This window comes from Lipophrys pholis, assembly GCF_963383615.2.
Source record: "Lipophrys pholis genome assembly, chromosome: 2".
Taxonomy (NCBI): Eukaryota; Metazoa; Chordata; class Actinopteri; order Blenniiformes; family Blenniidae; genus Lipophrys; species Lipophrys pholis.
Window position 1 is genome coordinate 13,719,254 of NC_137636.1, and position 13,355 is coordinate 13,732,608.

The 13,355-nt window shown below is 38.4% G+C and overlaps 1 protein-coding gene across 2 annotated transcripts in view; it reads right to left on the minus strand.

Annotated features, from left to right (window-relative positions):
• The window catches only part of sbf2 (SET binding factor 2), a 100,184-nt gene that overhangs the window by 79,135 nt on the left and 7,694 nt on the right, over positions 1 to 13,355 (minus strand). For both annotated transcript variants that reach the window (XM_080493379.1, XM_080493378.1), the window contains exon 2: positions 7,203 to 7,288. In XM_080493379.1, the coding sequence (XP_080349505.1) occupies positions 7,203 to 7,288 (86 nt within the window). The remainder of the gene's footprint in view (positions 1 to 7,202; positions 7,289 to 13,355) is intronic.

Sequence of the window (13,355 nt, forward strand, 5' to 3'; positions counted from 1 at the left end):
ACATTAATTCCGTGGTTTTCCCCGAATAAATATCCATGACAAGCTTCAGTCTTCAGTAGAAAAACTATGCGAATAGTTGCAATTAATTACAGAAAATTGTGCAATTAATTTGTTGTTTTTTCAACGATTGACAGCACTAATTTAAATACATTTAAAGTAAAATCAATTCTCTTTCTTTTTCACAGCGGTCCAAGAAAAATATCAGCATGTCCAGACTTGCCAATCAAAGTTAAGATTATGTTTTCGAATCGACAAGAATTATATATCAATACTTAAGACTTTGAAAAAGAAGCAAATATTTGTCCTTCTACGTCATAAATAACTTAAATTATTATCAGTTATGACAACTGCAGTCAAATATACCAACAAAGACATTGATGATTTATTTGTTTTAACCCCAAGTTAAATACTTCTAAACCTTCACTTTGACCTCCAGAGTCTTCTTGCTATACGTCATGCCTCAGTCTTTAGGACCTGATCAGAAGACACCGGTGCGGCTAAATCTTCAGAGAACATTTTGTTTTCCTGCCGGGAAGGATAACTGCAGAGGAGACAGCAGGAATGAGTCTGCTGACAGAACATTGTCTGCAGGCTACATGTAATGAATTGACCCTCATGTTCGACGCTGAACTTTGCTGTGCTGTGGAATGTGTTTGACCTCTCAGGGAAGAGTTGTCTGGGCACCCAGTAAATAGAGTGAAAACCAAGGCGAGCACAAACACAGGGAATTTTCAGCATGCCGTGAGGTCGATTTCTGTTCAAGAACCACAAACTGTTTAGGTTTAAAAAGTGGTTGAGATAGCACCGACATTCTCAAAGTACTATTGTATCATGTGTCGCAGGATCTTTGACTTTCCGAAATGAAGTGTAACCATGGAATACAAACCTACGTATCTGGGTATGACATTTTGCTGCAAACATATTGGCTACTGGTAATTTGCTGACTTGATCACTGATTGTTTGAAGAGTCTACGTAAGTATTTGAATAATTGTTCCTTGAATTTTGCCGCAGAAACCGAGAAGCTCTCCACGTTTATAGGTCAACCTGCTCAAAAAGTCTGCTTTGTAAATAATTATCATGTAATGCACTGGTGTGTTTGTGCTAGCACAAGTAGTTTGGCAACATCACAGCTGTTATTCTACACCCGACTGTGTTCACTTGAAGGCTTCAAGTCAAGAGGCACCATCAGACTGAACATAGTGAGCAATACCTTTTTTCAGTCTCTTGCCAACTCTCAAGGTGAAATGTCTTAATTAAACAGTGAAATAGCCTACAGAAAGCATTACTTTATTCGCTTTTCAGGCACGTGTCACCTTTATTCGTCCGTTTGTGTCCAACTGGAAAAATGCAATATGTTGCATAATGTAGGTACATTTTAACTTTGTCATGTGGTGTTGTTAATATCTAACTTTCATAAACACCTGTGACAGAGACGTATAATTTTAGATTGTGGGCAAAAATGACCTTTATTAAACTTCACATTTTCCGTGTTAAACCAACTTTATAGAAATGATGCAACGAATGCCTTTAGTTAAATACTTTCTTTCTTTCCATTAGTTTCAATCATGTTTTCTTTTTTCTCACATTTCATTGAAGCTCATTCCATTGTGTGCTTACATAGTTGAAAAGGAGCACAAAGAAGATACATTTTATAGTGGGTGCCCCTTTCTTCAAAACACAATAGCAGAAAGAAATATATACAGGATGGACTGTTGCACAATTTAGAAAATACTCACTTCAGTCAGCCAGATGCAAATCATGTAATTACAGCAGAATCAAAATCAAGGTGACACGTAGCTTATTTTAGCTCATACATGATTACATTATCGTGATGCAATTTAAAAATAAATCCACTCAGTTATTTCCCCCCGCATTATTATTCAAATGAGCCAAGAACTTATGCATTCATTTGTTTTGTTTTAGCCAAAACTGAGGCCAAAAATGTTTAACTAAAATTCAACACTGATACATAACGTTTTTTTAAAAAACAAAAGCATGTCCGATTTTGAACGCTGATGAAGTATGGGGCGCTTTATTCCTATTACAGTACTTGTCGAGTGGCGGTATAATATTTTCAAGTTAAACATATTCCATTACCTTCCTGAAGCATTCACCTTCGACAGAGCTCAGTAGGAGTTTTCACATGCATTCCGCTAAATATAAAGGAAAGAATGTACGCCACAACTTTACAGTTTTTCAAATATGCATAATCAAACTGAGCCTAATGAACAAATTGTTGAGATTGAGGGTAGAAAACATGTGTAGGGGTCCGACACAAGTCACAGATTTAGATCAATTCTCTTTTAGACCACTGATCCTTTCTTTCTCAATTCAGCCGTAGTTTATTAACAAGTATATTATTACTGAGCTTGTGCCTGCAGTTTGATTTATAATACCCCACTGAGGTGTTTTTTAAAATATTTTTGGAAAACAGAAGACGTTCATGTTTGCCCTGCAGAGCAGTGGCTCCTTGATGTTTTTTGATGGAGAATCTCCAGCTTGGACTCAAAACTAACTATAATCATATCATATCATATTATTCTTCTAGCAGGTGAAGATTTGAAAGAATAATCAAATATTTCTTGAAGATAATGACTAGAACATAGAAAAGACCTTGATAGGCCATAAAGTGCTGGTTATTTAATAAAGATTTAGCAACGTTGCTAGAAACATGAAATTAAATCATAACAGCAAGAATGACTACTGCAAATGTAACTTATTTTTTCAGTGAGGCAATTCTCCACAAAAAAAGCAAGATTTATCTACCATCACCGTCAATGTGACGCAAGTTGTACTTTCCTCCCTTAAAGTAGAAATGCTTGCTGGTGATGGTCGAGTGGCTGTGCTTTTTTCTGAAGGTTCCGCCAATACAACAAAGCAGTGAAACAGAAAAAAATATACACTTTGATCTAAAAAGAATGTTTGTCTTTAGTTGGGAGAGATTGCCGTCGATTTCTGCCGGTTTCCCTCCGAAATGCGTTGCAGTTAACCCTGCAGTGGTGCCACTTCTGAACCGTCACTGGATTTACAGTACGCCGCGAGGACGGTGCCTCGATACAGGAATGCGTGGTGATGGAAATGTACTACGTGCACCAAGTATAGACCCCACTCATCCATAACAGATGAGGATTTGAGCTGGTTCCTATCATCATCACTTGCCTGGAAAGATTAGAAACACATTTTTCCAAGCACAAGTTGTAAACGCTTTTTCTTGGTGCATTCCTCATCTGTGGTTATTTAGTTTGCTGGGGGCCTGTTGTGACCGCAAAATGCTTTTCGTGATCCGCTTCATCCACTGTTTTCTACAGATGTGCTCCTCGGTGTTTGTAAAAAGAGTCTCTCTTTTTTTTTTTTTTTTTTTTTTTTCATCGCGTGGAGAAAATCTGCAAATAATAATGGTTTACATACCAGTCCAAAACAGAGCCAAAATGCAAATTGCTCAGTGAGTCTGTTAAACACCATGGTGTATCTTCATTAAAGCTTCAAAGTTGGAATTTCAGTCATTTGGCTTCTGACCAGACTTTGTCACACACCACATAGTAGGAAAGAGAATTTCTGGAAACAACGCTTTCTTTCTTATTGTTGCTTTTTTCTCTCTCTCATGATGACCATTGCAAACTTAAACATATGAATCTTATTCTGCATGTTATTCAATAGTTCAAACTACAATTGTATCAAAGGAAAACATGATTTGTACATCTTCTTTAAAAAAAATCTAGGTTTTAGCCTAGAAGAAATGGGAAAAAAAGGTTTTGAACATATCCTGCTTGATCTTGAAGGAAACCCGTCATTCCTTATGCTTTCTTTACACACTGGGGAATGCACTGTCTGTATTTCAGGCGAGGCTGACACGTAATGAAGAAACACCGGGGGGTGGGGGTGGGGGGGGGGGGGGGGGGGGTTCACTTCAGCAAGATGTAAAACAACACGTACGTTCTGAATGACATCTGGAAACACTAAACTAATAGATTTAGCTAAACTTGTTGCAGTGTTTCTATATTTAAACTCTGTGAAACCATGACAGGATACTTGAGGGATGATGGGGAGAAAACGGAGCCACCCAGGTTCATGACTCTGAGTCACTGAAACGAGACAGGAATTTCAGCTTCATATCAAAAAACATAATAAAAAAAGTCACCCTTGAGAATGTCTTTACACTTCAGCCAGACAAGTCATTCTTTCATGTCAATTATTGTTTTTTTTTTTTTTGCTTGATCACTTTGGTGGAGTTTTAAGTGTGACACACTAGTGCTCATCTCTCAGCAATTCCTCACAAAACAACTTTGTTAACGGCCACCAACAGACTGGTTGAGTTACACAGGAAGACGCCTGCGTACCATTCAAACCGCCCACTCACAATATGTCCATTTGTGCTGAAAATAACAGTCTTACGAATACCATTGCATGAACAAGAGTCATGCAATGATAGTCTTCTGGCAGCCTTCAGTACAGAGCCAAAGGTATCCGACCACTCTCATGTGAATTTGACAATCGTTTAGCTATTAAAGGACAAAACTAATTATGATGTTTCGAAATTCTTCAATCATATTCTTCTGCCCGAAAAGGATCCAGTCAGTTAAACTCACATGAGTTTACGAGGAATGCCTGTGTTTCAGTTTCGCTCTCCACACTCACGTCACCTTAGATATCTGACTCATATCATGCAACGATTTGCCCTCTACACCTGCTATTTGCGCTCAGCAGTGTCACTTGGCTCCTAACTGATATACGTACCCCAAACTGAGCTCTCTGACCCCCGAAGGCCTCCACTAAATCGAGAAAAGACCTTCAAATGCAAAGCAGAAGCAAGAAACACGTCTATCAGCACAGCACAAAAGGATCATAAAATAATGCCTAAAAGTACAGAAAAGAGGAAAATGTGCACCCAGTATTCTCGAAGAAAGCTTTCAAAAGCATCGTGCATGATCCATGAGCTGTGATTTTAAATACAGTACAAATTACTGACCGTTTCATACAGGAGCCATGCTTTATGGACTTTGGTTTTCTTTCAAATCATTGCAGAAACAAACTTTCATTTCTATTCTAACATCATAATTTACTCTTCAGAACACACTGCTACCAGCAAACAGGCCATGTTTGATGTAGATCATATGACCAACAGAGGAAATGTTTATCTGACTGAATATCTCATTTTATTCAATTGCACAAAGCTCATGATTTCCCACAGATCTTCTGATAATATTGACGCTATTGCACTCTGATTCTATCACTGCAGCTCTGAAGGCAGACTGTAAGCAGACTTTGTAAAAAAAATAAAAATAAATCAGGAAACAAAGAATAATATTGTTTTCCAAAAATATCCAATGATGTATTTCCAATTATTAATAAATGATGCAAGTCAAATCAACCTCATAAAACTTTTTCAACATCAACTTAAATCAAAGCATGAAAATAAGATGTTAGTTAGATTTTTCCCCTCAGGTAAAAGAGTAAACAATTATCCACAAGAAATTTGTAATTTCGACAACTGGACAATATTTCAAGTATTAATCACATTTCATCGAATTAAATATTATTGGCCATCGCTGTATCCAGGTAGCTGCTGGTAATTTCTTCTCTCATCCGCTGATAAATACAGGGTTTAAAAGTGTCAGCATGAATTCACAAGGAAAGTCATTAAACAGCTTTGTGATACCAGATCTGTCTGGTTGTGATTTTATGATGTGTTGAGAGCTTAACTACGAGCTTTGTTGTCCATCCATCCTCTGCATGACTACATCCAAATCGGGGCCGTACGAGGCTGTGGCTGATCTCAACTGGCCATCGATCGAAGCATATTGCACCTCTGAGAGTTCGTCCAACCATTTGAGGTGACCAATTGGCCAAGAGTGTATATTTTTGGACTGTGGGAGAAATTCAGAGTTCTCAGAGAACACATAAAGGAGGAATATGCTAATTCCACACAGAACGGTGCCTTCCTGTGATGTGAGAGCACTAAACAGTACAACTTTGTAGTGCAGCACCCAATACAAGTAGATGAGATGGATGAAATAAGCTGGCTTTTCCAGTAAATCGAACACAAGTTACACCGAAGAGAACAGAAAGAGGTGACCTCTCAGAAGTTTGAGCACGAAAGAAAGGATTCAATAAAGTGGCGGGACTCATTTTTCCCTCCATGTCGTGTGCCAAAACCATTCTGCTTAGTCATGAAAAGCTTATCTGCAGTAGTCAATATAAAAGAATAAAAACAGATTCTGCACAGGCACTAATGTCCGGTGCAGTGTGATACACTCTACAATTAATGTTACCCCGGAGAGTGACAGTTTTTTTTTTTTTTCCTTCTTTTTTTCTTTCAATCCTGATAAGCAAATATTTCTCCATCTTTTGCATTGGCCATATAAGGACAACAGACCATAAAGTCCTAAAGGTCACCCCACAGGGAGGGAGGAGATTAACAAACAAAAAAAGAAAACATAACTATTCCCCTCGTGTTTCTTTTGAGGATGATAGAAACGGGCAGAAATTGGAACCAGACTGTCGTGTTGACATGTTCTGAGTAATGATGAGGGAGGAGATTCCCCAATTAGTGAGCGTCAGCACAGTTTTAAACAAAGTCAAGTAAACAAGCATTACCAATTTCACTCAAACAGGAAATGCCAATATCTGCTGCACAAGCTCGAGAGGGCAAATGAGCTTAAAAAAAAACCATGTACATCCCCCAGGGTGATGCCTGTCAGTCTGTGACACAGAAAATGCCAGAGCTTCTTTTTAAAGACAAATATATCATCTGTTGCAGCGTCTTCACACAGAAGAACCAGTCTTTTATCATCAAATCAGCATGAACCCGCACTAACTGGAAAACACACGGCTGCTTGATTGATAAAACTGAGATACGGTGAGGAATGCACTTAACCAGGCTTACAACGATACACCCATCTTCACTGCAGTATGACAATTATACTCGTTTCCTGACTGAGCGCTCAAAACAAAGCAAACACTAAAATGGGGGCGGTAACTGCAAAAATAGGAGTCAACATGCCACTTTTTGAAAATACTGCACACGATTTTGACAAAGCAGTAGAATTGGAATGTGATATCAAAATGCAAGAAACAAACAAAATGCAGTGAAGACGGTCGAACTGGTTGAGGGTCAACTAGTTTATTCATCATCATACGTCTTTACCGATAGGGGAAAGTCTTCCTACGTGCAGGTACAGAAACTTTGAAGGTCGCCACTCACCATCTCCACGCCCTGTGGAAAAGCTGTTCCTTCCCAGTCTTTCTTGGGGAATCGCTGAATGATCTTTCCACATCCTTCTCCTGAACCTACAGATAAAAAAACAAAGACGCAGAAGACTGTTTAGGCATGTCACATAAATGTTAGCAATATGCTTTGTCTGGTTATTGATTTTTGCCAAATAAAAGTGTCTCGGTCTCAAAAACAATTTAATCTGCATGTTGGATACCAGAACCTATATCCAACTGTCAATACATTGTTGTACCCCATCAACCTATTAATAATATTCACAGGACAAACTCAGAGTCATGTTTAGTTTAAAACTTATAATTGAAAACACATATTTTCCCACTGCATTGAGATAGAAATCTAAAATCAGTGTACATAAAACAAGTTAACTGACCACAGATCAACGAACAATAGTTATAGATAAATACAAACTCCACCTCCACCCCCCTAAAAAAAAAAAAAATTAAATAAAAAAAAGCTATGAATGCTAAATCTTCATATCAGTCAAAACACTGCTGTTTTCCATTTGTTGGATAATGTTGGATTTGTTCTGAAAGATCCTGATGAGGCTGACTGAGTCATGATGTTTCAGAAGGAATGTGCATGAAACGCAAAAACAGGACATCTGCAAACCAAGTAAGAAAAATCTGGGATTACCGTATAATCACAAAAAATAAAGTAAAACAAATAAAAATGTACTGCCAGGAATTAAGATTCAGATGAAGTCTTTCACGAATGTCAAGACAAATGTTTTCATGTGTGCAAAGATGACCAAATCCTTTACCAAGGATAAGACCGTGAATCCCAGGCTACAAGTTCAAGCCCTGCAACAGCTCCAATAAAATCTACAAATAATCGCCAACTTCACTAAATAAGTTACTAAAATTAAATACAAAGAAAAAAAAATATCATACAACATTGGACATTGTTGTCCATTCATTTTTAGGAATAACAAAGAAGATGCTGCTCGTGTGTGGTGAACAATTTCATGGAAAGTGCATACTTCCAGTGAGCCTCTAGAAAGTGATCTATAGCAGGTGTACTGAGCATCACTTTAAACCACGCAGCTTTCTAAGGTTTACCATTGAAAGCTTTCCTAACGAAGTTACTCTTTCAACCATTTCTCTCAGGACGCCATATGGCAGCAGTCTTGCAAAACTCTGAAGTCGAAATTAGAAGCAATAGTTCATGTCAACATGAACTATTGCTTCTAATTGTGTTGAATACAAACACAATATGTATTTAGCCGTTGATAAATGACGGCAGCATTCCTATTTAGCGATGTTGAAAGCTAATACGACATATCTTGTGAAGGGGAAAAAACGATTTACTTAACATGCCAGAAACAACATTCAAGAGCTGGTTTCACAACATGCACTTTGTCACAATGCATCGTCTGACCCAATGACTTCATCATAACATTATTTTAAACTTTTAGTCGGCCATTGACAGTCGGGACGCACTTACGATTCATCTGCCAAGTGAAATGTGCCCCCATCAAGCCATTGAAAGACAGAAACTGAATACATGTGGCCTATTTCTTAGAAAATTATTTCAGTAATATGGATTAATAGACATATATGAGCAGTTTGTTCATGTGAATCAGTAACGACTTACATTCCCCAAGCATTCTGGTTGAAGCAGTTAATTCTGTTGCCACATATGCTGCAGATGGTTTCAGTCTTGTGGGCTGCCAATCAACTGTTTATACAAATATAATTCTGAGTTTTCTTCAATACAAAATAAGATCCTGCAGTTCTGGCATGACCGAGCTGCATTTGGTATTTACTTTCATTCAAAGGGACGAACAGCACCAAAACCAAGTTACATTTGCCTTTCAAACATTGTTTGCAATCAACTCAGAGAGCTTTTTGTGGATTAAATGTTATTGTAGAAATGTTACAGTACTTGAATAACACTCAACCATTTGGTATAAATGGTAATATCTACAATAGGATGGCACCAAAAGATAGACTATTAGTCACAAATGTCGTCTCTATCCGTGTTTCCATAAAGGATGTATGAGTTCCTTGCCAGATGTTTAAGGCATTATGGATTCTATCCTACAAATGGGTCTCCAAAAGTGTTCACCGATTGTTTAAAAGCACCATTATAGGGTCATAATGCAGCAATTAATAATTGTAGAATATTACTTTGCCACTAGAACATTTCCATAACCCCCACACCAAGTACAAAACATTAAACGCATTTTGTTTCACAGCCACAAAGGACTATATGTCAGCAAATACAAGATGCACTCCATTGCTGACATTTAAAGATTGTGAAAGACCTCTATGACTGGGACTTTGTTCAAAAAGTGGCAGAAAATGTACCAGTGACAAATCTCGCCTGTGGCTCGGCATCAAAAAGGCAGCTGCTTTTTGATCCTTTGATTTCAGCTCCTATAATTATGAAGCAAATTACTGTGATAATACCGTCAATCATAGTGTAAATACACCTCTACCATTTAATTCTGTTCAGTTTTATTTATATAGTGCCAATTACAACCCCAGCATAACCATCTCATAGCACTTTTACAGACAAGCCAAACAATCCTGTGCGAGCGAGCGTAATCAAAGGGACAAACGCCCTTTTGCCAATGAGAAACCTCTGCAGAACCAGACTCGTGTGCAGGTTTTCTGCTGCTTTGGTAATGGAGAGTAAAAAATTAAAATAAAAAAGATAGGACAGAGACATATAGCAACAAACCAGTTGACACAAGACAGCAAGCTAATTCACTCTTGAGATTTTATGTATGTCAGCTTTTTCAGCCTCACACTTCATAAGTCAAACTACTCAACAAACTGCTTCGGGAGCGCCTAAGTTGCAGTCTGGTCAGAGGTCAGAGGCCAGCCACAGGGGAGACAGGCAGGGGGTCCTCTAACACCAAGGCCCTTCAGACCATCGTCAACAACTCCTTAAAAACCTAGACCACTATAGAAGAAACCATCTAAATCATCATGATAGGACTCCCGGGACAGTGTGGAGACATTAATTTGTTGGGGACTGTAAGTACAGTGTGGAAAACAGCTTTAAGATACTTCACTTAAGATTTTGTCATGCAGTTAAAGAAAAGCACCTGCTTTGTTTAAAGAGAACCATATTAAACAAAAAGAACAATGAGTTTAACTGCAAGAGAGAGGGTGTCGAGAGAGCCGGGGGCCTGACCTCAACATTATGGGATTATGTGAAGAGATCAATTAAAATACACAATCTAACTAACAGATTAGCCCAGATTAAAGGAAAGAAGCGACATGCTGCCTTGAAACACTGCAAGTATACCTTTCATTTTAAAGATGATGGGAGCTTAGATAAAATACGGATAAATTCTGTGTGGAACGTTGGCCATGAGTTATCCCTTTCTCCCTTTGTTCACTCGAAGAGCCGAGCAAAACGTCTTCCTATAGACCAGGGAGAGAGGTGTTAAGCGGAACACCAGTCTGTCTGACCGTTATGTGTCTCCAGGACTTTACGGCTCCTCTAATTGAAATCACATGGCTGGAGTGCTCCAAGTTCTAATTTTCGACCTCGGATGAAAATAAATGACAGAATTCCTCACATTCCACAAGGCTGCCCTCTTGTATTAAAACAAGCCGCCTTTCGAAAACCGCCCCCCTGATAACTATAAAGAACCCCATAGGAGAGGATAATGGAACCCAGGCCTGAACAGCAACATGCTAATTTGAACATCCGCTAATGCAACACGAGGGAGATGACGTGCAAAAATCAAATCCTTCTAAAAAAGACTCCTTTTTTCTGGCAGAAGCTGTTGCAATAACGAGAACCAAACGTATCCAGGTTTTAAGATACGCGTGTCAATGTAAAAATGCATGGCCCATTTCCAGCTCAATAAAGCTCAGCCTGTAGAAACAGAACGTTTTTACCATTCTGACAAAATATATGTACAGATTAAGGTTTCTGGTTTTTTTTCTTCTTCTAAAATGCCCCCAGAGGACACATTTATTAGAATATTTTACTGTGGGCTAAACAGCTTTTTGATAAGTGCCGTTAAAGAGTTTCAAAAACACTGGGCCTCTTTAATAAAACATTTGAATGCATGAGCCTATCTTATTTTTCAGTAAGGCACACGTTGCTATGGATTGTTGTCAGATTGAGCAAAGTTTTCATATTTTATTAATAAGGGGAAAAAAACCCATTTTTGGAGCAGTCAAGCCTACTAGTTAAGTGATACCATTCTTCCTGCAAAATCATTGCCACAGCTTTTTTGTAATGGCCCAGTCAATGAAACACCTTATAAAGTACACCTTTAGGAAATCCCAGCCGGATGTAAAATATACAACTGGATTAGTAGTGGGCAACACGTTTTTTTAATAATGGGTGGTTTGTTATGTAAAAAGAAATGGCCAAGTTAAACCAGATTAAGACCTATGAAATAAAAAAAATATCTCATACTGATGTTATCAGTGAGCTAAACTTAATCCAAGAATCATGTGCATATCTGGGCGTCCTTTGATCCATTTGCACACACATTTAGCAAACAAAACAACCAAACATTTCTGAGTCAGTTACGCACAAAAAGTCCTATTTTTCTTAGGTCACAAAAGATGTGGTGTTTCTTTCTAGAATGATTGGGCGGAGTGTGTAATGCATTTCAATTATGTGCAAAACGGGCGGATACAAATTGTCTTGCTTCACCGTGACAGCTGAGCGGCACTTTGTTTACAGAGCCGTCACACTGCGAAGGAAAGCACACCAGAAGCAAAACGAGTCTTCAACTACTCAATTGTCACTCAATTATTCTCGGTCAAATCGCTTTTATTCTACATACCAAGTGTTGGAGCAGCATTAATGTACAATCCCTTCCTTGGGAAAAATCTTAACCAGTCTTGATCTATTTCATTATATTCGCGCCAATAACGTAGCCATCTCATCGCACCTTTACAGAGGAAAGACCCAACACAAGAGCAAACATAGGCAACAATGGAAAGGAAAAACCCTTTTCTCCCGGGAAGATACGGCAGAGGGAATGGACTTTCTGCTGTTGGGGGACAGAAAGTGAGTAAAGGACACGACAGAGACAAAGAGCAACAAGCACATAAAGAATCGACCTCAGACCATCATGGAGGGTTTTTTTTTACTAATTGGGGAACAAACTATCTTCAGCTGCGCCAACCTCCGACACTCCTATGAGCAGTACAACATACCAAATACTGAAAGTTAGTGTGCATGTGTATGATTATAGTACATTACATAGTTTTAATCAGCTGTTATTTCTTAGTTGCCGTCTTTTCGGAAGCAACAGTTTCACTTCCAGATTTGAATTCCATCTTCGGTGGAAAGACCTCACTGTCGGAAAGAGAAGAGCAGAAAATGCCGTCTGAGGATTTCAGAACTTAATTCTGTATACTTGCTCCTTACGTTAATGCTGTTAAATTCAATGCCTAGACCAACTAACTTAAGCCCTGATTATAATTTACATAACACAATACTGACTTATGAGTGGATGCTTATGGAAACAATATACTAAATTAGCCATTTATATGAACTTTTGTTTGTTCAAGGTAAAAACGTTATGAGGTTGAAAGAAAGAAATTAAACAATTTTATAAGAAAGAAAAAAGTACAACTTGTTTTAGATAACTTTGATAGAATTGAGTCGTTACTGCATATTAGCACACCACTTAAGCAAAGACCCCCTCTTCTACTCGCCCACACACATCTGATTTGGTGCAATTAAACCTGGTACTTTATTACCCTGTTGCGTGATTCAGTTGAGTTTCAACAAGTGAAAAACCACAGAAGAGAAGTGTTTAGTCTTTCTTCATTAGGGCAGATGTTTCCCCTCTTGAAAAAACCCCATCTAAATCCATCTTCCTGATTTATCTTCCTGCTGTTTCTGTTGATTAAATCCGCCAAATGCTTATTTCACCATTTATAGACAGGCCACAAGTGGTCTCTGCCAGTTTACGTAATATCCACATCAGCCTCTAATCTGATTTTGGCTGAGTCCTGCATGCAGGTGGACTGATTTGAAACAAATTTAGACGTGTCGTCTTATTGACTTTCATGCACTCTCGTATAAAGGCCAACACATAAAGTAGAAGTCCCCTCCACCGCAGAATTTACATTGGGCTGGTTCAGTGATTAGGAGATCGAGCATGTCATCACAGCAGGACAGACTGGATTA